Source organism: Mustela putorius, unplaced genomic scaffold, assembly GCF_011764305.1.
Source record: "Mustela putorius furo isolate JIRA1106 unplaced genomic scaffold, ASM1176430v1.1 tig00003850_pilon_pilon_pilon, whole genome shotgun sequence".
Classification (NCBI taxonomy): Eukaryota; Metazoa; Chordata; class Mammalia; order Carnivora; family Mustelidae; genus Mustela; species Mustela putorius.
The window spans coordinates 11846618-11874116 of NW_025422002.1; the positions used below are offsets into that span (position 1 = coordinate 11846618).

Below are 27499 nucleotides of genomic sequence, written 5' to 3' on the forward strand. Positions count from 1 at the left end.
TCATGACCCTGAGGTCAAGACTTTAGCTGAAACCAAGACCTGAACGCTTAACAAACTAAGCCACCCAGGCACCTCTATTTTCTTATTTTGAAAAACATCTTCGTTCTCTTATTCACTATCTCTGCAATCCTCAGCAAACTCCTCACAATTCCCCAAGAGTCTTCTAGCAAAGACACAGGTTTGCAAGTCAAAACCTGTGCAAACATCACCTGTCAAACTTCTGTAAGGTAGTGACACATGCATCCTGAGCTCTATTCACCGTTCCCTTGCTGAGACTTTGCTAAAATTCTTACCACGGCAAGAGAGCCTTTCAAACAGCTTTCTCTAGGCTCTTCATTGTACAGGTGAGGACACAGAACCAAAGACTGTGACTCTCTCAAAGCTATACTGCTATTGAATCAGAGTCTTCCCAGCTTCCTCATCTGTGCATTTTTTAATACTCCACAGGGAGGCAGAGCCTCCCAACCAATTTTGAGAAATAAAAGCTATCTGTAAACACTTACCTTAGAAATTACCAGCAACCAAAATCTATGAAAGGAAAAAAGATAAGACTGAGCTCCTTACCTTAACTGAAAAAGAAAGGGCAGACATCACACTGAATACTTAGGTCAGCTACTCACCAACTGAATATAAAAAAGCAAATTCTCCTTCATCTATTCTACCAGCCCAGGTTCCACAGCAAATTTCTGCTATTCAGTGAAGGGAGGAAATATTTTTTCATCAAGTACAATTGACCAAGCAGAGCAAATGACAATCATAACTACAAGAATTCAAGTTGAATTTCTGAGAAATAATTAGAGTATACAACTAACTTTTCAAAATATGAACAAGACCACTGTACTTTAGTCAAGATATTCATTTATTATTTTCATTACATATTTCTATTTTATACTGGATAAAAGAGGTATCCCAGACTGAAGAAAGCTGAAAGCTCCATGTAATTCCATGACAGAAAGGTTTCGGGATTGCTCACCATTGTATCCCAGTACCCAAAAGAGTGACAAATACAGAGCAGATGTTCCACACATAGTAACTGGATGAGTGACTCAAAGGGAAAAAGAGAAGCAAGTTGCAGGATACAGATAGACACCTTAAATCCACTGGGATGGCTGCTTATGGGGACAGAAAATGGGGATACAGTGTACTAAACAGATAAATCAGAACTGAACTTTTTATGGATCAATGACAAAGGGTAAGTCATGACTTATTTGGCCAATGAAAAGAGAAAAAACCTTGGGGGAGATAGGAAAAGGTTGGGATAGAGAAGAATGCTTAGCTTTCAGGCATTAGCAACTGACTCTATCTTCAGAGGCCTCAACAAAAGAAGCTGAGGGGCTAAAGCCTGCCTTTAGGTTCTCTGTCCCCCACTCAATGACAAATACTTATCAGTAAACATAAATAGGAAGCTCAATTCCAAATAATAATTACTAGTTTGGAAAGAAGGAATCTTGGAATCCCAGCTACCTTTATCCCATCCGGGAAAAAAAAAGTGCATTTTCAGATTAACCTGAACTAACCTGAAGATGAAAACAAATGATCCTGCAACAAGCTATCAAAAACAACATGGTACTGGTACTGTGTCCTCAGCCAGCTGTCATTAGTTAGCTACACAAATTTGTCTGTTTGAGAGTTTTTTAAAAATCTACAACATAATATTTTGTATAAATATTGTACTATCACCTTCTAAATATTGTATTATCACAACAACCCCCAAAGACAGCATTACATAAGAGATTCTGCTTTTACTCGTGAGCTCAATGTATACATTACTTATTCTGATCGCCTTAAAGGCTAGTTCTGTTATCATTAATAATAACAACTTTCAAAAGTTAAGGGCTTAAAAATAAGTTAACGAATGTATTCCTTATTTTTTTATGCTTTCTTTTTTTTTTTTTCTCCTTAAGGGATCTTCAGTTACCCTGATTCTGACTACATTTATTTATTTTTTAACTGAAATAAAATTGACATATAACTATGTTAGTTTCAGGTATATAACACACTGAAGCAATATTTGTATGTATTGGAAAATATCACAACAGGCCTAATTAACATCTATCACCACACAGTTAACAATTTCTTCTGATGAGAATTTTAAATGGCTACTCTCAGCAACATTCAAATATACAATACAGTATTGTTAACTATACTCACCAGGCTATCATACATCACATCCCAGGACTTACTTATTTTATAACTGGAAGTCTGTTCCTTTTGATACATTTTACTCATTTCATCTACTGTCTCTTTACTCATTTCATTACTGTCTCTGGCAACCACCAACCTGTTCTCTGTACCTATGAGTTGGTTTTTTTTAAATTTTATTTTACTTTTAAGCTTTATTTATTTATTTATTTATTTGAGAAACAGAGAACACAAACAGGGTGGGGAGAAGCAAAAAAAAAAAAAAAGAAAGAAAGAAAGAGAGAGAAGCAGACTCCCTGCTGAGTGGGGAGCCTTATTTGGGGTAGGAGTGAGTGGGAAGGGAAGCCTCCACCCCAGGACTTCAGGATCATGACCAGAGCTGAAGGCAGACACTTAACCAATAACCAACTTAGCCACCCAGGTGACCCTGTTTTTTTTTTATTTTTAAGACTGTACCTAACTAAATGAGGTCATATGACACTTGTGTTTCTCTGCCTTATTTAATTTAGCATAATGCCCTCAAGGTCCATCCATACTGTGGCAAATAGCAAGAGTTCCTTCTTTGTATAGCTGAGTAATATTCCACTGTATACACAGACACCACATTTCCTTTAACCATTCATCCACTGATTGACATTTAGGTTGCTTCCTGGTCTCAGCTAATGTGAATAATGACACAATGAACATGTAACTGTACATGTCTCTTCAATATCCTGTTTCTGTTTCCGTCAGATAAATATCCAGAAGGAGGACTGCTGGATCAAATGATAGCTCGATTTTAATTTGGGGGGAAATCTCCAGACTGTTTTCCATAGTGGCTGTGCCAGTCTACATTCCCATCAATGGGGCACCATGGTTCCCTTTCTCCACAATCCTGCCAGCACTTGTTTCTTGTCTTTTTGATGAATACCATTCTGACAGGAGCAAGGTGGTATCTCATGTGGGGTTCAGAGTACAAGCTTCCCTCTGCCTTTTACTGACCTCAGTCATTTCTTCTCTGACAAGCAGATATGAGGGAAGCTACTAACATGCAAGAAAGAGACCAAATCAAACCAAAAAAACAAAAAACAAAAACACCACACACACACACACACACACACAAAACAAAAACAATCTAAGCAACCCAAAGACCATTGAAAAAGGAAATTTTTTTCAATGTATCAATTGCCTCAGAGAGATATAGCACTGGTGAAGATGGTGTGGTGAAGACGGTGTGGCTTTTAAAAAGAGCACCAGAAAATTAAAATAATAGAAGTTATAAAAACAATCAGTAGAAGGGGCACCTGGGTGGCTCAGTGGTTTAAGCATCTGCCTTTGGCTCACGTCATGATCGCAGGGTCCTGGGATCAAGCCCTGAGTCAGGCTCCCTGCTCAGAAAGGAGCCTGCTTCTCCCTCTCCCTCTGTCTCTGCCCCTCCCCCCAACTCACGCTCATACATACATGCGCTCTCTCTCTCTCTCTCTCAAATAAATAAAATATTCAAAAAATTAAATATATATATATGTATATATATATATATATATATATATATATATATATATATAAAATTTCATGGGCTAATTTCAATGAAGGCTACTGTTCTCAAAAGCTCAGGTCTCAAGAACAGAATCCCTAAAGATTCACACCAAATAAAATACCTCTGACCCATAGCTAAATTCTTATTACCATGGTATTTTTTACGCCAGAGATAACATAGTATTAATTCTGACCTACATACTAATTATGTTCCAGCAAGAATTCCATTCCTGGTCACAATGTTGCTTTCCTTTTCAACTGGCTTTTGTTTAGCCCTGACCCTCAACATATCATCCTAATTTAACTGAAAGTATAAGAGAGCCCATTATAATGTTCCCCTTACTTGTTTACGTTGTAAAGTTTCCACAAAACAAAGTATATTCATTTTTTTTAAATTATAGGCAAGAGATGTTCCTAAGCCATCTCATTTTTAAATATTCCCTAATATTACAACCATGTGCTATTTCCCACAGCAGTATGATAATCAAATATACCAACACACTAACAAATTCATACCTACTAAGAGAAACAATAATATTCAATTTTAAATAATTATTTTGCTTAAAGTACTATCCAAAATGTGTGGGCGACAGACTGACAGATAACAAGTTTGAATGCAAGGCAGACTACATTAAAATAGAGGGTCTCAAAATATAATAAGATTAATTCCAGAAAGGCAGTGGGGAGGACAGTGGAAGACATAACTTAATGCCTTGGTGGATACTGTTTTTTTCTCATGGATAGCACTTACACCAAGTCCCTTACAAAATTCTAAATAAAATGTGCATGATTAACTCCCAATAATCAATTTTTCTAAAGATTTTATTTATTTATTTGACACAGAGAGAAAGAGACAGCAAGAGAGAGGATACAAGCAGGGACAGTGGGAGAGGGAGAAGCAGGCTTCCCGCTGAGCAGGGAGCCCAATGTGGGCCTCGATCCCAGGACTCTGGGATCATGACCTGAGCGGAAGGCAGCCGCTTAATCGACTGGGCCACCCAGGCGCCCCTCCAATAGTCAATTTAATGTTCACCTATGTTGAAATAGCATACTAGAAAGGATATGCACTATGAAGTCAGTGAAGTCTGATTACCCACCCCGTCTCTGCCACCAACTGGCTAAAGCAGATGATACCTCCATGTCAGTACTTAGCACGGCACCTGTCATGCCAGAAACATTCAATAAATAGTTGTTGAATGGATGGATGGAAGGGTGGAATTATTGTGAGGACTGCATGTAGAAATGCATACATCACTGTAATAGCACTTACATGGCAGCATCCTTCCCCTTCCTTCCCCTTCCCAGGGCTCATTTGCCTTGCTTTTATCCGCTATGATTTTCTCTCCCTCATAGATGATCCCTTCCCACAGAGTTGACTGTTAATCTTTCTGGAATAAATTCCAAAAGCAGACTGCTAGAAATGATCGTCTGAACAGATATCAATAATGTTTGTCATCTTGCCCCCAGAATTAGCTTCCTCTCTAAACTTCCCTTTTTTTCACAACCAAGCAACCAAAACTGAGCACCTACTAATAAGTTCTATACTGTGCTGGGATGAGAATATAGACTCCTACCCTCAAGAATTTCATACATACTTGGAAATAATAAACTAACAATATCTAAAACAATAAAGAGAAAATAGTAACTGATTCACACCACATAACAAAAGGTTACTTAACTGAAAATTCAACTATATGTGATAAAATAAGAACCGGAGAATAGTGTTTTGTTTTAAGACTAGAGGACAGCCATGATAGAGGCATACACACAAATTTGGACCTAGTAATTCCTGTCTGGAAACTCACTGTAAAGAAATAACCCTAAAGGGAAAAGAAGATGGAGAAGTTGTCTGAATGCATAAATGGGAAAATTAGAAATAACCTTAAAATTGAACAATATTTAAAAAAAAAAAAAAAAGGTAGAGGGGAGGGCACCTGGGTGGCTCAGTTAGTTGAGCATCTGCCTTCAGCTCCAGCTGTGATCCCAAGGTCCTAGGATGGAGCCCTACACTGGGCTCCCTGCTCAGCAGGAACCCTGCTTCTTCCTCACCCTCTGCCCCTGCTCATGCTATTGTTCATTCTCTCGCTCTCTCAAATAAACAAAAATCTTAAAAAAAAACAAAAAACAAGAAATACGTAAAAAACGTTTAAACATTTTAGGAATATGCAATTCTCATGTACTTTAGCCAGAAGAGAATTCTCCACTTGGAGCCTAGTATCACTTGGTTTCTTCTTACATTCATGTGCCTGGCTCTCCTCTAGACACTAAGCAGGAAATATAATACATACCATAATATCATGCAACAGAGCACGACCCTGCCCTAAGAAGGGCACAGTGCCTAGAGCCTGCAATATTTTGGGAGGCCCATGAAAATGGTTTGTTTCAAAATCAGAAGAAAATGTGAACACTTAGGCTACAGAGAATGTTTTAATATGTAATATTAACATATTCATCTTCATACCAATACAGTCATAAAGTATAATCTTTAATGCTTTTTTTTTTTTTTAATGACAAAAGATATCTGCAAAGGCAAAAGTGCCTCAGACTCATGAAAGTAATACTGCGGCCCTGGGAAACATCCATATTGAGGACCAAATATGAAGAAGGAGCCGGCAATTCTGATTTGAGAGAAGAGTATTTCAGGCAGAAAAAGCAGCTGAGGGCACCTGCGTGGCTCAGTGGGATAAGCCTCTGCCTTCGGCTCGGGTCATGATCTCTGGGTCCTGGGATGGAGCCCCACATCAGGCTCTCTGCTCATCAGGGAATCTGCCTCCCCCTCTCTGCCTGCCTCTCTGCCTACTTGTGATCTCTCTCTCTTGGTGTCAAATAAGTAAGTGAAATTTTAAAAAAAAGAAAGAAAGAAAGAGCAGCTGACACAAAGGTCCTTAAAATGGCATAATAACTGATAATATGTATGGAAAAGGGAGTAATATGACAAAGGCCTGGTTTGAACCACTTGTGAAAAGAATAATAACAATGTAGAATAAAATTAGTAATGCTAAGGGATTTAGAAATTTAACCGAAGAGGTGAAAGTTCTGAACATAAAAAAACCACAAGAATGAAAGAAATTGACGTCATACAAGAAAACGGAAAGAGGAACGCCTAGATGGCTCAGTCAGTCAAGCATCCAACTCTTGATTTCAGCTCAGGTCATGATCTCAGCAGCCTGGGACTGAGCCCCACATCAGGCTCCTCACTGAGTATGGAGTGTGCTTGTCCCTCTCCCTCGGCTCCTCCCCCCCTACCTGCTCATGCACTAACAAAAAATAAATGCTCCTCAATAAATAAATAAATAAAATATTTTTTAAAGACTGGAAAGCCATCTCCTACCCATGGATTGGAAGATTACTACCATTAAAATGACCATACTACCCAAAGCAGTCTACAGATTCAATGCAACCTCTACCAAAACTCCAATGGCATTTTTCACAGATACAGAAAAAAACAATCCTAAAATGTGTATGGAATCATAAAAGGCCCTGAATAGCCAAAGGAATATGGAAAAAGAACAAAGCTGAAGGCATCACCTTTCCTGATTTCAAACTACATTAGAAAGTTATAGTAATCAAAATGGTAAGGTACTGGATAAAAACAGACACTTAGGGCAATAAAACACAATTGAGAATTCAGAAATAAACCTACACATATACAGTCAACTAACCTATGAGAAGGGAGCCAAGAATACAGACTGGGAAAGGACAGTCTTCAATAAATGGTGTAGGATTATTCAGCATCAGGGAAATACAAATCAAAACCACAGTGAGAGACCACCTCACACCAATCAGAATGGCTAAAATTAAGTCAGGAAACAACAGATGTTAGCGAGGATGTGGAGAAAGGGGAACCCTCCTACACTGTTGGGAATGCAAACTGGTGCAGCCACTCTGGAAAACAGTATGTTGGTTCCTCAAGAAGTTAAAAATAGAGCTACCCTATAACCCAGCAATCCCACTACTAGGTACTTACCCAAAGGATACAAACACAATGATTCAAAAGGGCACACGCTCCCCAATGTTTATAGCAGCAATGTCCACAATTGCTAAAATATGGCAAGAGCCCAGATATCCATCGACAGATGAATGGATAAAGAAGATGTGGTATCATTTACACTGCATACACATATCAAATCATCATGCTACACATCTTAAGTATACACAGTTTTGTCAATTATACCTCAATAAAGCTGGAGGGAAAAATAAAGAAAGGACATCATACAAGAAATAGGTGAGAAAATGAAATATTTCAAAAGGATTAAAGAAGAAACTTAAAAGAAATGTAACTTTCTTCAATTTTCCCAAGGGTAGAAATTGGAACAATAACAAGGATTGGAAGAGGTATTCTTAGTAGCTGGGAGAAGTGGGTCTAAGGAGAGAACATTACAGGAATGCAGACTCTCACTCAATAGTAAAAGTGCTCCAGGAGTGCCTGGGCGGCTCAGCTGATTAAGCATCTGACTTTGGCTCAGGTCTTGGAACTGAGAGTCCCTGTGTGTCAGGCTCCCTGCTCAACAGGGAGTCTGCTTCTCCCTCTCCCTCTGCCCCTCCCCCTGCCTATGCATGCGAGTGCCCGCCCACACACACACTCTTACCTCAAATAAATAAAATTTTGAAAATAATAATATCAACAATAAAAGCAGTCTAACTCCTCCAAGTGCTCAACACTGACAGTGCAGTTACATAATAAACTCCCATCTCTTACCTTCAAGCAGAGGAAGAGAGCTAAACAACAAGAATATTGCAGAGAAGCGTGCCTGGGGGGTTCAGTGGGTTGAAGCCTTTGCCTTCAGCTCAGGTCATGATCCCAGGGTCCTGGGATAGAGCCCCACATTGAGTTCTCTGCTCAGCAGGGAGTCTGCTTCCCCCTCCCTCCCTGCTGCCTCTCTGCCTACTTGTGATCTCTGTCAACAAATAAATAAAATCTTTAAAATATATATATATATATTGCAGAGGGCAGCTGTGCATCAGAAAGAAGGTTGAACAAGAGAACAATCAAGGTCCTCACCAGCCCAGTAATCCTAAACTAGCATCTGTTTGCACAGAGGTCTGCTATAAACTGGGTTCACCAGAAGACAGCCTGAGGCAGAAGAGAGTGGCAGGACCTGCTGGGCCTGCCCAGGAGCCCAACTTCTCCTTCTGCTCCTGTGTGCTTCCGTTCCCCCAAAGGGACAATCCTGACAGCCCCCCCAACAAAACTCCTGCACACTATCTCCATTTATCTTATGAATTTGGATAGTCAAATCTGATTTTACTATAAAATGCACTGCAGCTATGGATTGCAGTTTTTTTTTTTAAGATTTTATTTATTTATTTGACAGACAGAGATCACAAGTAGGCAGAGAGGCAGAGAGAGAGAGAGAGAGAGGAGGAAGCAGGCTCCCCGCTGAGCAGAGAGCCTGATGCAGGACTCAATCCCAGGACCCCGAGATCATGACCTGAGCCGAAGGCAGAGGCTCAACCTACTGAGCTACCCAGGCACCCCAGATTGCAGTTTTTAAAAAATTTAATAAATACTGTTGTAGGTATCCTGACGCCAATATTACCCCTATTTTAATTGCTTTATAGTAATACAATTTATAGAGTTTTTTAGTGCCTGACATCACAAGTCCCTTCCCTCCCTACCCTTTATTTTTCAAAAATTTTGATAATTTTGTCAATTTAAAATACCTTTGATATTCTGGCTAGGATCATACTGAATCACGCAATCTCATTAGGATTAAAAAGATTAAAATGAATGTAACTGACACCTTTATTTGACTGAACGTTTCTACTCAGGAATATGGTATTTTCTTTTATTCAGATCATCTTCATGTCCTTCTATGATTTCTTCATGTGGGTCTTACATGTTTCTTGTTAGGTATTTTCCTAAATATTTTGTATCTATGGTTGGTATGTGAATAAGACTTTTCTAGAGGTAATTTCTAACTGGTTATTACAGGTGAATAGGACAACATTGATTTTTTTTTTTAAATGCTACTCTTATAATCAGCCACCTTATTTGAGTCTTTTATTAGTTCTAGTAGTTTTTTCGCATTATGATACATGGGGACATTATGATTTTTCTAGTAGACTATTTATAAACATCTGAAAATTACAATTTTGACTATACCTTTCAGTTTTCAAAAATTTGCTGGCCAGAATTCAATCCCTATCAAAACACCAACAGCATTTTTCACAGAACTAGAACAATCCTAAATTGTTTTTTAAGATTTTATTTATTTATTTAACAGAGAGAGAGAGATCACAAATAGAGAAGCAGGCAGAGAGAGTGGGGGAAGCAGGCTCCCTGCTGAGCAGAGAGCCCGATGTGGGGCTCGATCCCAGGACCCTGAGATCATGACCTGAACTGGAGGCAGAGGCTTAATACACTGAGCCACCCAGGCACCCCTAGTACAATCCTAAAATTTATGTGGAACCACAAAAGACCCTTAAGAGCCAAAGTAATCCTGAAAAAGAAACAAAACTGGAAGTATCACAGTCCCAGATTTCAAGTTATATTACAAAGCAGTAGTAATCAGGCACCTGGGTGGTTCAGTGATTAAGCCTCTGCCTTTGGCTCAGGTCATGATCCCGGGGTCCTGGGATGGAACCCTGCATCAGGCTCCCTGCTCAGGGGGAGGCCTGCTTCTCCCTCTCACACTCCCCCTGCATATGTTCCCTCTCTTGCTGTGTCTCTGTCAAACAAATAAATAAAATCTTTAAAAAAAAAAAAAAAGCTGTAGTAATCATAACAGTATGAGGCAGGCATAAAACAGACACATAGATCAATGAAAAAGAACAGAAAAACCAGAAATAAACCCACAAGTATATGGCCAATTAATCTTGAACACAAGAGGCAAAAATATGCAATGGGAAAAAGTCTCTTCAATAAATGCTGTTAGAAAACTGGACAGCTACATGCAAAAGAATGAAACTGGACCACGTTCTTATACCCTAAACAAAAATGAACTCAAAATGGATTAAAGGCCCAAATGTAGTCCCTGAACCATAAAAATCCTAGAAAAGAACACAGGTAGTAATTTCTCTGACATCAGCCACAGCAACATTTTTCAGCTATACTCCTGGGGCAAGGGAAATAAAAGCAAAAATAAACTACTGGAACTACATAAAAATAAAAAGCTACTACACAGCGAAGAAACAATTAACAAAACTAAAAAGCAACCTAATGAATTGGAGAAGATATCTGCAAATGACATATCCAATAAAGGGTGAGTATGCAAAATATATAAAGAACTTACACCAGAAAAACAAATAATCCAATTAAAAAATGGGCAGAAGACATGAACAGACATTTTTCAAAGAAGAATCCAGACGGACAAAAGGCATTCAACATCAGTCATCATCAGGAAATGCAAATCAAAACTACAATGAGACATCACCTCACATGGTCAGAACGACTAAAATAAAAAACACAAGAAACAAGTATTGGTGAAGATGTGGAGAAATAGGAACCCTTGTACACTGTTAGTGGGAATGCAAACTATTATGGAAAACAGTACGGAGGTTCCTCAAAAAGTTAAAAATGTAACTACCCTACGATCCAACAGTCGAACTACTGGGTATTTGCCCCAAAAAGTACAAAACACTAATTCAAAGGGATACATGCACCCCTATGTTTACAGCAGCATTAATTACAATAGGCAAATATGGGAGCAGCCCAATTGTCCATTGATAGATAAATGGATAAAGATGATGTAGGGTGTGTGTGTGTGTGTGTGTGAGAGAGAGAGAGAAAGAGAGAGAGAGAGTATTATTGAGCCATAAAAAAGAATGAAATCTTGCCATTTGCAACAGCACAGATGAAACCAGAGAGTATAATGCTAAGCAAAATAAGTCAGAGAAAGATACCATATGATTTTGCTCATATGCAGCATTTGAGAAACAAAATAATTGAACAAAGGAGAGAGAGAGAGAGACAAAGAGACTCTCAACTATAGAGAACAAACTGATGGCTACCAGAAGGGAGGTGTGTGGGAGGATGCGTGAAAGAGGTAAAAGGGATTTAGAGTATACTTATCATGATGACCACTGAGTAATGTGCAGAATCATTATATACAGAGGTTGAATCACTATACTGTACACCTGAAACTAAAATAACACTGTATCTTCGCAATACTGGAGCTAAAATAAAATTAAAAACTGGAAAAAAAAAAAAACCTGAAAAAAAATTTATTACCAGGAACTTCAAGTTTAATGCTATTTGAGCTGTCTTGATCCTGACTTAAACTGTCTTGTTAAACATACTGATCATTGGTTTCTAGTGGGTTACTTTTATTTACGTCAGAAAGTTTCTTTTGCTCACGCTAAGTTGTCACCATATACGGATGCTGATAACATATACTTTTATCAATGTAAGAAAGTTCTTTTCTCCTAAGTTTTTATCATTTCTGATGCTGAATTTTTGAATTTCTTTTTGATTTTTGTCATGCACCTTACATGAATTTTTCTTCTTTAATCTACTAAAGTAATACAAATAATTTATTACTTTACAAGACTTCCTTCTTCTTTAAAAAAAAAAAAAACAACAAAAAAACGGGGGCACCTGAGTGGCTCAGTGGATTAAGCCTCTGCCTTTGGCTCAGGTCACGATCTCAGGGTCCTGGGATGGAGCCCCGCATCTGCTCGGCAGGGAGCCTGCTTCCCCCCCCTCTCTCTGCCTGCTTCTCTGCCTACTTATGATCTCTGTCAAATAAATAAATAAAATCTTTAAAAAGAAAAAAGACTTCCTTGTACTGACCAATCCTTGCATTCCTGTGATGCAAACAATTTATCTAGACATGTAATATGTTGTTCTTTTAATACACTGCTAGACTGACTTTTTTAATATTTAATTTGGGATCTTCATATCTATGTTAAAAAGGAAACTGAAAAAAAAAGGTGGGGGAGGAACTGATTTGTAAGGTATACATGTGCCCTGTGCTTTCCCTGTCCACTTCTGGTATCATAGTTATACTATCCTTACAGAAGGAGTTAGAAAGTGCTCTACACACTAGAAGGGAGATTTGTTTCTTGAAGATTTGATAAAATTTACTTATAAAACTGGCTAGGACTCATATCTCTGATTATCTCTTCAATTTTTCCTATAATCATCAACCAATTCAGGTTTCTGTCTCTCTGTGATTCAAATCATTCATTTCACTTACATTTTTTCATTGTTCTACATGTATATGTGTTTGTGTATTATTCTCATCTATATTCATCATAATGCCCCTTTTGTCATCTCTCGTTTTCTATAACGGCATATATCCTCTTTTCTCTAATCAAATTGCCCAAAGATTTGTCACTTATTGGCCTATTAGAAAAAAAAAAAGTTTTTTATCATTTAGGTTTATTGATTTTCATTTTTATTTATAAAAATAAAAGACCAATTCTTTTCTTTCTACTTTGGTGTTATTGTTACTACTACTATGACTATTATTATTTTGGTTGTTCAGTGGGCCCATTAATTTCCTATTTTTCTTATAAATGCATCGTCCCTGTACTTCTTTGGCTTCACCCCACCAGAACTTCCAGTTGGTGGATGTTTCAGATCTCTATTACTTCCTAAGTTCCTTGTGATATTCTGCAAACTTTTGTTGCCTATCTTCCAGATCATTAAATTTGTCTTTAATCATATACACCCGATTCTAAAGCTGATGTATTTAATCTCTGAAGTTCAATAACCCTATGTTAAATTTCCATGAACTTTATTGCAGCAATAATACTTTTTCAAAGCAGGCTATTATTTAACATAGTCACTACCTCAAGTCTTTTTGAAGATACCAACTAACATGTTTTTAACTTCTCATATATTCCCTGAAGTCTCTTACTCTGGGTCTTTCTCTTATCCTATTTGTTTTCCTTGAATGTCAGATGATCCTTTGATTTTCATTCATACTTCAGCAGAAAAGACTAGGGCAGTCAACAAGGGCAGCTCCCGCACATCTGTGGGCTGGCTAGCAATGGGTCTCTCCTTGGGGAGTATGCTCTCTTACACAGAGAGGAGTACCTTTACTCTTATATAGTAGAGGAGTGTCCATGGACCCAGCTGTGCTTTAGGGCATATGAATGGGAAACCTGCAAGACAGCAAGCTGGGAGACAGACACAAACCTACAGAAATAATCTTTCCTCTAGTGGTGAAGATCCTGCCTACTGGAAGGGCTTACATTGCTTTGCACACCCTGCTTTTTGTTGGGGGTGCCCATGCTGATATCAAGCTCTACTCTGCTTCTCTCATATCCCTACACCCACTTTCTTCAGAGCACAGTTCTCAGTTCTTTGCCAGAAAGTCACTGTCATAAATGCAATACTTTATAGTTTCCTGAATTTGGCTCTAGGGCCCTTTCCCCTCAGTAGCAGTTAGTCACTGCAAGCTCTATTAATTCCATTTTCTTCTGCACCTGTGTTTTGGGTTATGATTTTTTGTTTTTGTTTCCTTTTGTCAATCTAATCCCATCTGCCATCTGTTTTCAGTTTTCCAGGAATTCTTCCTAACTTTTGGTCTACTGAAGGTGGGCACCTTTTCTGGTTTTCTAGCAGTATAACAGATTTTTTTTAATGTCTATATTTTGTTATTTTAAAGGATTTTTATAAAGACGGGAGTTAAAAGCATGTGTTCAGGCTGCCATTTTGCCCCCAAATTCCAGTCTATCCTCCTGAGTTCCTAAATGAAATATTCTTTTGCAATTTAAACTGTTTTATTCGAAGCTCCTCAATGAACACTTTGCTAAGGAGAAGAAAAATCATTCTTCTCAGTCCCTGCCTTCTGGTGAACAAAACAGATTTCTGCTTTGTCAAGTTCATTAAAAAAGCGACTACAATCTAGTTAAACATGGCAAGTTCCACAAAAGATGTGACATTTAACCAATATTTTTCCGAGGGAGAAAAAACAACACATACAAAGTTTAAGAGAGAGGTAGTCTTAGAGAAGGAAATGGGAACTTCCCCAGATTTCAGGAAAGATTTATTCATTTCATTTACAAGGAATCAAGAGCTTGATCCAATAAAAAGGCAGTTACAATAAATCTAAAGCCACTAAGGATGTAACAGTTTGATTTTTCTAAGTTGATGCTATTTCCCTAAAAGTGTAAACTGAAACGTATTCCTTCTGCAAATTACATCCACATCCCATATCTAGTCAATAAGTATTTTGTAAGCCTGAAACATAAATCTTAAAGAAACAAACAAGGTGAAGCAAAGATGTGGCCTCCATCTTTTAAGAGAAAATCTGAATTCAAAGAAAAAATACACACATATCCAAATTAGCTTCCATATTAAACTAATGAGAGATACTAGGAGGTGGGTCAATGTTTTCAGCTCTTAAAGAATTGCTATAGTAATTCACAACTACAGTGAGAGGAGGGAGAGAAGCTGATGCAGATTGCTTTTTTTTTTAATCTACTATAATTTTAGGTTATGTTAATAAAAGTATTGAAACTAGACCACAAAGCACATACTAGAGTAACACTTAACAGGTCTGATCTTGGCAGAGAAATGATTGTTTAGCTCACATGGCATTTTAAAAAATCTACACATTTTACATAAAAATCCAGGATTCAGTCTGTCGTTAAGAATCAGAAAATTTGGCAAATCCAGCCCCATATTCCCATGTAAAAGGAGTCACAGGGTAATGTTAACTGGCTCCACTGAGAGGAAAGACCAAAGAAGCCTATGTGCCCATGGAGGCTGACTGCAAGTTCCCAGCATGATGTCCTGAGCTGAGACAGCCACCTCCCCATGAGCTGGCTCTGACAAGAGAATGACTGGAGCTGGGTTGTGGCTGCCTCCTGAAAGGGGGCAAAGAGCCCTGTGTTCTGCAGGATTCCCCTGCTCTCTACAGTCTGACGCGTGGCCACTTCCCACCCTAGGCACCAGTCTGCCCTCCTACTTCCTTTGTCCAAAGAACTCCAGATCAAAGCTGGTGGCAGTACCGGGGATACAATCCCCAGACCACACACAAAAATCATTGTTTACTCTGAATGTACCTATTACAGGAGGGACATGAAGGAGCCAGAGGTGGCAAAGGAGATAGTGACTCCCAACGTTGAGTTCAGAGGCCTATGCAACAGAGAAGGGTTGCGGGTGCTGGGGATGATCCTGCTTGGGGGTGGGGAGGGCAGGGGGAGGGGGGAGGAGGGCGCAGGGGAGCGCAGGGTGGGGCGCAGGTAGTGAGGGCAGGCAGGGAGGGAAAAGAAGGAGCATGCTGGGACACTGAAGATGGGTATCAAATGAAAAAAATAAGTACTTCATCCAAGGATTCTTGACTCTGACATTTAAAACTGAATTCCAAACGACATTAAAGTAGCTCATTATATTTTTATGTGTATTAAAGGAAAGCATGGATTTCTAAAGACTGAGAAATATTGGTTTAAAGGAAACATAATAAATCACCCTCAAATGGCTGAAGAGCTATTTGGGAGAAGAATCTATTTCCAACATCCATTATGCTAATTAACAAGCCATTATTTTCACCAGTGGAGATCCATTTCTAACATTTATTATGCTAATTTGAGCTGATATAAAAGTACAAAAATAGCAGAGACATTTGTAGTAGCTGTCTCTGGAGGGGAGCCCTTCTGATTATATGCCAGGTGCTTACCCTGGGAAGCAAACTTTGATTAAAGCAGGTGACCACACCTAGAGTGTCTTAAGTTAGCACAGAAATACTCTCCCACCTTACTTAGGCTTCATGGACTTTTTTTTAAAGTAAAATAAACTTCTAGGAGATGACATTTTCAATGCCACTGTTCACAAAAGGGAAAATAACTGAAAGCACAAAGCATATTATTAATGACTCGAACCTTTAGAAAGGGCAGTAAAAACAGTCCTTAATTTCAAAAATCCAAAAGAGGCTTGGGAACATGGAGTCAGAGAAGGAGGCAAGCTCCCCCAAGACCTCGTGCCTCCTTCCCCTAGAGTCTGCTGCACTCCTCAGGAACAGAGGACACGTCTTTGGCAATCACAGCATGACTACACATGAAGGCACTGAGAGAAGGGTCACAATTTTTTTTTTTTTTTAACACTTTAATCTTGATTTAGGCATCCAACTTTTTCAGGCTTAATTTTTTTTCTCTGACATCTCCCACCCAGCCTACTAGAAAAGTTCCTGTTACAACCATCAAATGAAAATGTTTCACCAACTATTAATTACTATCAAGTGGAATATAGTACTCCTTTCAATTTGTACATTATTAATAGTAATAATGATAATCATAATGAGTCGTGTTTGCTAGTGTAAAATAAATTCATTCCTTAGAGATGAGCCTTTCACTACAGTGGTTACTTTATTACCAACAAATGTTTATTAAATGCCAACCATATGTATGAAATGGTACAAGCTTGGAATACAAAGCAGTATGGAACAGGATCCTGGCCTTGAGCAAGTCTAGGATCTAACAGACTCACAGGACCTGAGGTCAGCCAGTGTGGCCACCCACCCCCCAACCAAGTCTTTCCTACAATGACTCTGAACAGTGGTTATCACATCTCGACTTGAACTACTTTGGCAATAAGGGATCTGTTCTTCTGGGAGGCCACCCATCCCCATCAGAGCATCTTAACTGAGAGAGATTTACCAGAAAAGGCGGCTCCATAGAAAGAGCTCTGTGGCTGCGAGCATCTGAGCCACGGACATACATGGCAGAGTCCCTGCGGCTCCTGAATAACAAGCCACCACCCCTCCTCTCATTTGGCTGATTGCAGCTACTTAATACTCAAGAAATGCTATTTCACTGGTTGGGAAACATCTTCCAAAGAAAAACCTCTTGGCTAACTTATTAGTGGAGGTAGGCTTTACAGAAGTTGTGTGTGTGTGTGTGTGTGTGTGTGTGTGTGTGCGCGCGCGCGCGCATTTATGCATTCACTCAGCAACCCAGTCTTCAATGAGAAGGCAGACAGCAGAGAAATTATGGGCGTGGGCTTCAGAGTCGCACTGCCTGACTTCAAATCTCAGCACAGCCACTACCAGCTGTGGATCCTTATTGATTAGTATAACAAATTACTATAATTAGTATCCAAATCATTTAAACTCTATAAGCCTCAGTTCCCTTATCTATAAAATGGAACTAATCAGAATACCTACTTAATAGGGTTTTTGTGAGAACTAAATGAGATAATACAGTGATTAAACTGAAGTCCATAGACAAAGCTCAGAAGTCTGTGAGGAATTTTAACTTGTGTTGTTATATTAATGAGATCTTTAAAAATCTGACATAAGCAGGAACAAATGGCTCACTCAGTCAAGAGAGCATGTGACTCTTGTTCTCCGGGTAGTGAGTTTGAGCCCCATGTGGGCCACAGAGCTTACTTCCAAAAAGGAAAATCTGGGGGAAAAAAATCAGACATTTACTGTACAACCAGGTACTGGCACATGATTTCAGGGACTCTCTGCATTTCTTCCTGGCCTAATGAGAAAAGGATAGAAATAAGCCTAATATGAAATCCAAACAGGCCCTAAAAGAAGGCCAACTTATGTCACCACCATCTGTACAATGGAGTATTTTAGAAGAATCTGCAAAGATCAACATGGGGAAGAACCTGTGTCAAAGGGCACTTTTGCAGTACAGGAACCTGACACTGAAGAATCAAACCCAGCATGGAAGCAGGACCACACTGGAGAAACAGGCTTTAGCTGGAGCAGATTACTATTCACCACATCACGGCTAACTTTTATGGCTGCATTTAAATTATAAATTCATATTCTGGTTAAAAGTTGCTAAAGTGCTATATGCATAAAGATTTTATGCCTAGTTTTATGCTTATATATATTCAAGTAACATTTTAATAAGGATAACCATATTGTGATTATGCAAGAGAATGTTCTCATGTGTAGGAAATACATAACTGAAGTACCTAGGAGTACAGAGGCATGATATCTCCTGCTCTCAAGTGTTTCAGGAAAAAAAAAAATATATATATATATATACATATATCTATATATATGCTGATACATATATATATATATATATACACATATTTATACAAATATATGCACATATATATGAGAGAGAGAGAAAGATAGAGGAAATGGGACAAAATATAAACCACTGGTGCATTTGGTGGGAGAACATATGATAGCCAAGGAATTTTAGAGCATCTCACACTTAGGTGGACCTAGCCCCTCCTTCTTCCAGATTCAGATCCAGAATTGCCCACAGTATCATTAACTCAGTATCACAGTACCATTAACTCAGCTGGGAGAAGGGATCCAACAACAGAATCACCTGGTAAGGCATTTTCAGAATGCTTACAAACACTCCTTCCTCCTCGCTTTGGAAATCACTGCCACAACAAGCCACTGTCATGAATGGAAATACACAGTATCCCTCTTGGGTGTTTTAAGCTATGAAGAATAAAAATCACTAATGCAATGATCAAAGCCATCAAATTAGGCTACAGATGATCAGATGGCTGTCCTCTCAATTAAGGTCTACTAGGCAATCTCAACACAGCCATGGTTCAGCTAGGAGGACACTTCAGGGAACAAGATGGAACTAAATAAATTTAAGCAAAGGAGAATGACCATTTTCCCCTCTAAAATTTGGAAACAACAGAGCCTGAAAGAGGGAGGAAATGCCTCTAATGGAATAGTCACGTTTGCTCACAAGTGGCGTGCCAAGTCCTCCAGTACTCTTGAAAGAGAATCTGATGATGTCACTCCTGTCTAGTCACCAATCTATTCCAGCATGTCTGAATACCAGAGTATTCAGACGTGCTCATGATATCTTCATGACCCATGTGTTAGTCAGGTCTTCCCAGTACATTAAGGGAGGAACCAGCAGCAAGCTTATCCAACAAAAGGGATATAACCGAATCATGTTCTTTCAAGTGCAGGCCCGAATTCATCAGTGGATCCTAAAGTCTATTTAATGAGTCATGACCCCACTCTCCTTTAAATAAAGTAAAATATAAAGAACAAAACAGGCATCTCACCATGCAAATCAGGGTAATCTTTGTTGCATGCAGCTTTTGTATCATTTATATCAATATATCAATACAAGGGTCACAATGTTTTTGTACTATGTGCATTGGCAAAAATGTTTGAAAGCCACCCTAACAGATGCTGAGGAAAAACAGGAGACTAATAAACCTCAGTGTCTTAAGTCCTGTCCTCAAATTTTTTTCAATTTTGACTGCTAAAAAACAGACCTAGCAAAAGGTTGGGGTCTTCCCAGCACCAGCATTAATCACAACTGAAAGGAAAGATTCCTCCAGCACATGGAAAACGGGCAATCTCACGTTGTATTTTCATAAGTACCTTCCAGGATTACCCTGGATGCTGATTAAATCAATGTCTCATGAGCAGTGGAATAATTATTTTAAGTAAATGTAAATGTACTCCTTCTAGGCCATCCAGATAAATGACTATTGTGTTACTACAAAACCACCATTTCACTATTGACTTCAGCTCTACAGTCCACCATTGAGATATTTCTTTTATTCTCTGCTAGTAGACATAATGAAGCCTTAAGGCTATCAGGTATTATAAACTCGAGTCCTAATAGCCACTGTTCTCTTCAAATGCTCAAAGAATAACATCTTCAAAAATGCCTGAGTTTTCGGTTCTCTGTGAGCCAAAGAGAAGACAATCATTCAGGTCACCTACAGGAGTCAGGAAACTGATCTCAAGTAGTAGGACATTTTTCTGTTTGTAATAAGACACCTAAATCAGATTACATACACAAGACTTTCTTAAAGTGTTGAAGAGAATGTTAAGTGTAACAGCAATTTATAACAAAAGCTAAAATAGAATTAATCTGGGGCAGAGAAAGCTGATTCAGGCTGAACAAGACCAAATAGGTCTTAAGAAATCTACTAGAGAACTCTGAACTTAATGCTCAACTTTGCCTATAACCTGCATAAGTTTTCACATACTTCCATTACTAGATAACAAAAAATACAACAAATGCCTAGTTTTTTAACTCTGTGCTCTCATGGGTGGTGATCCACACACCACCACTGTAAATAAAAATGTTTCTAAAAATGGTGTCTACATGTTAATAATAATGATTAGACATCTTTGGACTTTTTTCCTCTCCTTTAAATATAAAAAAGGGGGGCACCTGGGTGGCTTAGTGGGTTAAGTCTCTGCCTTCAGCTCAGGTCATGACCTCTGGGTCCTGGGATCAAGCCCTGCATCGGGCTCTCTGCTCAGCAGGCAGCCTGCTCCCCCCCCCCCTCTGCCTGCCTCTCTGCCTACTTGTGATCTCTCTCTCTCTGTCAAATAAATAAATAAAATATTTTTTAAAATAAATAAATAAATATAAAAAAGGATCCTGAGAAACTGAAATTATTTCAGAGGGATTCCAGAATCATGACAGCCCATTCCTAAACCAATTGGAATCATGAGAGTCCAAAGAAGAATATTCCAGAATAAATTCTACTCTGTGTTCTTTCTGGCCTTGCATATGCATAGATCCTGACTCTGCAAATCACTAACTGCTGTGTTAAACACAGGAGGTAAGTAAGAATTCCTCTAGCCCTTGAAATTATCATTCTATTTTTATCACCAAGTATTCCCCGTCTTCCCCTATTATACATTTTACAGCTGCAAGAGTTAAGTTCATCAGCTCCATAAAGGCAGTGTCTGTCCAATCATTGCTCATTGAATTGGTCTCCAGCCTGAACACACTGCCCCTGAAGCTGGGTTCCAGGGCTGAACCTGAGAAAGTAGCACAAAAAAAGAAGAAACTTTTACTCTCTACCTCCAAGACACAAAGGGCTGTCCTGAGGTCATTACTTCTATTTTTTATTTGTATAAACACCATCTCGTTTTACTAATCCTAACTAAATGTGGGCATTATAAAACAAATATAAAATACTGTCTTATAAAGTATAAAAACTTCTAAAGTAACTACTTTCATACTTAATAAAGCTTGTAACTAGCTATTCAAGTCAATAACATGTATTGCAATCTTAGAGGCTTAAAGGAGTTTTTGTGGGTTAGATAAAAGCCTATAACCTGAGCTGCCTCTCCTTAGCTCAGTGTCTTTGGGAATGACACTTAACATCCCTGAGCTTCAATTTCCTTACAAGGGATAATTATACCACACCAAAGGGTAGTTATATCCTCGGAACAATCAAAAGCTAAGTAAATGTAAATTATGGAAGAGGTTGAAAAGAAAAAAAAACCTCTAATTGTTATCTCATCCAGTCACTAGTCTAAAGATAACTTTGCAGAGTGTTGGTAGTAAGAGAGGGTGGGAGGATACAGACACAGAGACAAATACAGAGATGAGAGTAAATCCTACCAGAAACCAACCAAGTGCCAAGAGAGCACAGAATGCGGCAGTTCCCATCAGAAGCTGAGAGCTAACACAAGCACCATCCATGCAATACCTCCTTGAATCCTCACAAATACCTTCTAAAGCGTTGCCATTTCATGTTACTAATGAGGAAACCGAGGCTCAGAAAACCAAAAGTCTTAGCCCATGAAAAGGCAGAGCTTACATTTTAAAGACAAGCACCTTTCAGCCTGCCAATTCATAGTGCACTAAGCTCAAAAGCAATTCATCTTTAAGAACTTATAATGTATATTGGGACACCTGGGTGGCTCAGTGGGTTAAGCCGCTGCCTTCAGCTCAGGTCATGATCTCAGGGTCCCGGGATCGAGTCCCACATCAGGATCTCTGCTCAACAGGGAGCCTGCTTCCTCCTCCCTCTCTCTCTGCCTGCCTCTCTGCCTACTTGTGATCTCTGTCTGTCAAATAAATAAATAAAATCTTTAAAAAAAAAAAAAAGAATTTATAATGTATAAAAGCCCAACCTCAGATATTTCTTTTGTTATTAGCATTTTATTGTTTAGGAAAAGAACACTTAACTTTGTTCCCAGTCATTCTCACAAATATTGTTCAGGAAGCAATTTTAACATTGAACAAGAACGTTTAAAAACAAATTAACCGGGATGCCTGGGTGGCTCAGTGGGTAGCCTCTGCCTTCAGCTCAGGGCATGATCCCAGAGTCCTGGGATCGAGCCCCACATCGGGATCTCTGCTCCACGGGGAGCCTGCTTCCTCCTCTCTCTCTCTCTGCCTGCTTCTCTGCCTACTTGTGATCTCTGTCAAATAGATAAATAAAATATTTTTTTTAAATAACATAAATATAACTTAGGGTGAGCAGGAAAACCACTTTAACGCATTGTGGTGTTATCTCATGGAGGACCATGTCAAGTTCTCTTTCCTTTTCGTCTGTCCTCCACCACATTAGTGAATTTTTCCCCAATATTTGCTCTTTCTCACTGATACAAATGGAATTTTCAAGACTGTTTTCCATTATATGCATTGCATATTCCTATGACAGGAATGATCTTGATTTTTTTCCATCTCTAATTCTCTCCTGGTCAACTAGTCTGTCAAGCAACATACATTTATCTAAACTTCCAGAGACACTTAAGGACTATCTCCACTCAAGAGGCAGGAAGCCAGAAAGGCCAAAAATTCCTAGAGTTAATCCTTAGAGCTCCAGCATCCAAAGATGACATTTATAAAACATCCCTAGCATTTGAAAATAAAAATGAGGGTACTAAGCTGTTATCCCTGAAGAAAACAACCAAAATGAACTGCATGGAGAAACACATGAGTCTATTAAAATGCGGGAGACAAGAGGCTACAGGTAAAAAGCACTTTAATACAGTTTCTGACTTACGTTTCTCATCATCAGCGTGCACCAGAGATGCTGCCCTTGACAAAACATCCAATGGTGTCTCCATTCCTGGTTGGAGCCTAGAAGGTAAAAAAGAGAATAAAAAACTTAAAGAGATCAAACGACTCATTTAGAATTGCGGTAGTTAACAATTAGAAGGATTCCCCCACCACATGCAAATCAAGGGTCAGAGGATGAAATTCTTCCCAGTCTGAAGAAATTCAGTGGATTTGGTCCAGCACAGCTAGAGCAAAGGGTTAAATTCCACTCTGTCTACTAAGCTCAACCTTGCTGATTCCAGGAAGCAGTTGGTTTTAGAGCTAAAAGGGATATTGTGAATATTCATGCCCATGTTATTTGCGCTTATAAACCTTTATGCGTGTGCTTAATAACATGCCCATACAGACATACCTAGTAAAAAACAGCTTCAGAACAAAAGCTGCTCTATGAATGTAGTATTACTACCAGTCTGAGATTTTGTTGTGGTGATGTGTGTTGTTGGTTTACTAGTTTTAACAAAAATTACTAAGACTGAACAGTTCTGTTCATTCACCTCCTTAGCGGAGACTCTGCATGACCGTATCACTATATATTCGATGTACTCATGAAAGGTCTGTGAATTCCAATGCAACTGGTATTTTCCATTCCAATAGGAATCTTGGTTTTTAAATATCATGTTATGGGGGCGCCTGGGTAGCTCAGTTGGTTGAATATCCGACTCTTGTGTTTCAGCTTGGGTCATGATCTCAGGGTTGTGAGATCAAGCCCTATGTTGGGTTCCATGCTGGGTGTGGAACCTACTTGGGATTCTCTCTTTCACTCTGCCTCTCTCCCTCCAAAATAAATAAAATGCTTTAAAAAATAAATAAAATACCATATTTGTATGGTACTTCCTATCACCACAACCCATCACCAATTTACCTAGTGCTGTGTTTTTTAATAAGCCTAGGTTTTACTTTAAATTTTGTTTTCTTAAATTACAGCATACATATAAAAGCAAAGACTGCAAAAGATTCAAAGATGGTGAAAAACCTAGAAAATCAGGCCCTTTGCCCAATTTTCCTTTTCTGGGTTATTTAAACAAGTACACATGCACACACACACACATGAACACACAAACACAGGCACACACAATTATTGGGAAAATAGGCACACCCTATTAGTGCAACTTAAGTACACCCTTTTAAAGGCACTGAGTACTGACTGTATATGTGTCAGTTACAAGACATAGCAGATCAGCTTGCTTTGTTAATATCATATTTCAGGTCTCCAAAGAAACATTAAGTCTTGCCCGGCAATGCAACTTCATTTAATAAACATTAACTATCTACAAGGTGCTAAGGCAGGAAAATAATAAAAGGCCAGTAGTTATTTTCAAAGAGTTTCCAATCTGTACAACAGACAGGCCTACAAGAATCTAGTTTAAGTATCTTCCAAAGTGTTTTGCACTATATGTTCTATTTTATAAGAAAAAAAAAATTTTAGAAGTTTGGGAAATGCTGAAGTAAACCAAATTAAGCTGCTTATTTTCCTTCCTGTGCTTCAAATATGTTGCTATGCCTTCCTTCTGCATGAGGCTTAGGCAGTAGGGATAGTAGCTCTCTACATATGAAATCCCTTGGGTGCCTGGCTGCCTTAGTCAGTAGAGCCTGTCACTCTCAACCTCATGGTCTCAACACAGGCATGGAGAGAAAGGAAAGGAAAGGGGAAGGGAAGAAAAGGAGAGGGGAAGGAAAACGGGAAGGAAAGGAAAGAGGAAAGAAAAGGAAAAGGAATGAAATCTCTTAAATTGCACCATTCTTTTTTTTTTCATTATTTTTACTAACATATAATGTATTATTTGCCCCAGAGGTACAGGTCTGTGAATCATCACTCTTAAACAATTTGCAGCACTCACCATAGCACATACACTTCCCGATGTCCATAACCCAACCATCCTATCCCTACCACCACCCCCCAGCAACCCTCAGTTTGTTTTGTGAGATTAAGAGTCTCTTACTGTTTGTTTCCCTCCCAATTCCATCTTGTTTCATTTTTTCCTTTCCTACCCAATACGACCCCTTGTCCTGCCTCTCAAATTCCTCATATCAGGGAAATCATATAGTAACTGTCTTTCTCTGATAGACTTATTCGCTCAGCACAATACCCTCTAATTCCATCCACATTGTTGCAAATGTGGATGCAAAAGATTTTATTTCTTTTGATGGCTCAAACTGCACTGTTCCTACTGGGAACACTTAGGAAAATAATGGATTAAGGGAAGACATGTTAAGTACCAAAACAGTGGTATAAACAAAGCCCTATAGAAATAAGGAAATAAAGATGAAAAAAAATACAAATGAATTCTGAAAGACTTTGTGGAGAAAACAGAACTAAGAGCCTCTGAAGTATGGATATATAAGTTCTTCCAAAGAAGAACAAAAGAAGAATCTATTCAGGAACAAGTTGCCCCGATTGGCTAGAAAAAAAAAAAAGAGTAAAACAAGGACAGGAAGTAAGAGACAGGGATGGGATGGGAGTTCTGACTAGGGCCACACTGTGGACAGACTGAGACTTGGGTTTGTTCCTGTGTGCGTTAAGGAGCCACTGAAATCTCTGAGCAGAGAACTAGCTTGGCCGTTGATAATGAAAATTATCCTGGTAGCATCACGTAGTCCCATTCTATGGAACGGGAAGCCAAAGGCAAGGTAAACAATTGGAAAGATACAGCTATGCAGCATTACAGGAGCTGTGGGGACAGGAGAACACTGGAGACAGACTGACAGGTCTGGAAATATGAGCAGACAAAGACAAAACTTGAGAGTCGCTCCAATGTGAAACCGAGAAAACAAAGTCAGAGCCAGCAAATAGTTTGGAGGTTGCACGGGGAGGGGGAAGGGGATAGGTGAAGGGGGTTGGAAAATAAATAAATCGCAATACCAGAAATGGGGCAGTGGGGGGCAGGGGAAGATGTAAGTGGAAAGTCAAAGCCGGCTGTCAGTGAGGGCAGCAATGTCATCAACCACAGTTCATGTTTGTTTTTTTTTTCCAGAGACAAGGGAACATGAATAAAATCAGAAGGAAAAAAAATGACATTCACATTCCTAATCTTCTTGGTAAAATAGAAAAGATCATCTCTTGAGAGTAAGGCCTTTTGAACTTGTTCAAAGGTAAAGAAAGCAAATAGTTTGAACAGAAGGACAGGAAAAGGTTTGCTCAGCTCTCAAGAACTCAGTTATATTCTCTTCATCTAAGTCAGTTTCCTATTCAAGCAAGAATTGGACTTAAAGTCTTTTATTCTGATTAAGTTAATGCTGATAAACATTCTACTCCAGAATACAGTATTTAGACTCAAATTCCTTAATTTCCCGGTGAAGCTGAAGGACAAAGCTTGTGAAGGACACACCCATCCCAATCACACAGTCTTAACTCTCCTCTCACCTGGTGAAAATTCTAACCTCAAACAGATACACGTTAACATATCCCTTAAGTTACGAAAATTATACACCTAAGTGTTACGCACAGAAGCAAAATACCAAAACATAGAAACATCAAATACGCAAAGAAGTAGATGCAGAATTCTAGCATCATAGGACATTACATATTTAAGTTTACTCAGATACCATGAAATCCAAACCTCCAAGCAACTTAACGTTCAAAGCAGGCAGATAAGGGATTAGGTGTTTAAGGTTCACCTACAAGGCACCTGCCATCTGCTGCAGCCTTACTTAATGAAACCAACCAATTTTTATTACACAATTATCCTGAGTTCAGGGAAGTACTCGGGAGAAGTAAAAGAGAAACAGAAGATACAATCTTTGCTTTCAAGGAGTTATGATCTTATTGGCGAACCTAAAGTATAAGGACTAGATTAACAGACAAATTTCTTTAAAGGAATGGGGTAACGAACAGACACATTTAAAAGAGAATAAAAGACAAGATATAGTTTAAGACCAGAATGTGTATTGTCTGATAAAAGAGAGATCAGAGTCAGCTGAAGAGTATACCTTGTGAACATTTACTCTTTGCTTCAAGCAGACATGTGTGTGCTTCAAAAAGCCACTTCAAAGATCTCCTTCCCTAATTTCTCTCCCTCAGGCTGTCATGCTCCTCCCTGACCTCTCTTACTCACCTGGCTCGCAGTGTCGGAGTATCTCCTGGGCGCAAGGACCCTGTCTTATCCTTACATGTACGGTCATGTTGGATCAAAAGCCTGAAGAAAGGTGCAGAGACAGGAATGAAAACCCA

General features: G+C 38.9%; 1 protein-coding gene across 4 annotated transcripts in view; it reads right to left on the minus strand.

Annotated features, from left to right (window-relative positions):
• The window catches only part of VGLL4 (vestigial like family member 4), a 154558-nt gene that overhangs the window by 116458 nt on the left and 10601 nt on the right, over window positions 1-27499 (minus strand). For all 4 annotated transcript variants that reach the window (XM_013054628.2, XM_045063317.1, XM_004738537.3 and 1 more), the window contains exon 2: window positions 23276-23352. In XM_013054628.2, coding sequence (XP_012910082.1) covers window positions 23276-23339 — 64 coding nt within the window. In that variant the 5' untranslated portion in view covers window positions 23340-23352. The remainder of the gene's footprint in view (window positions 1-23275; window positions 23353-27499) is intronic.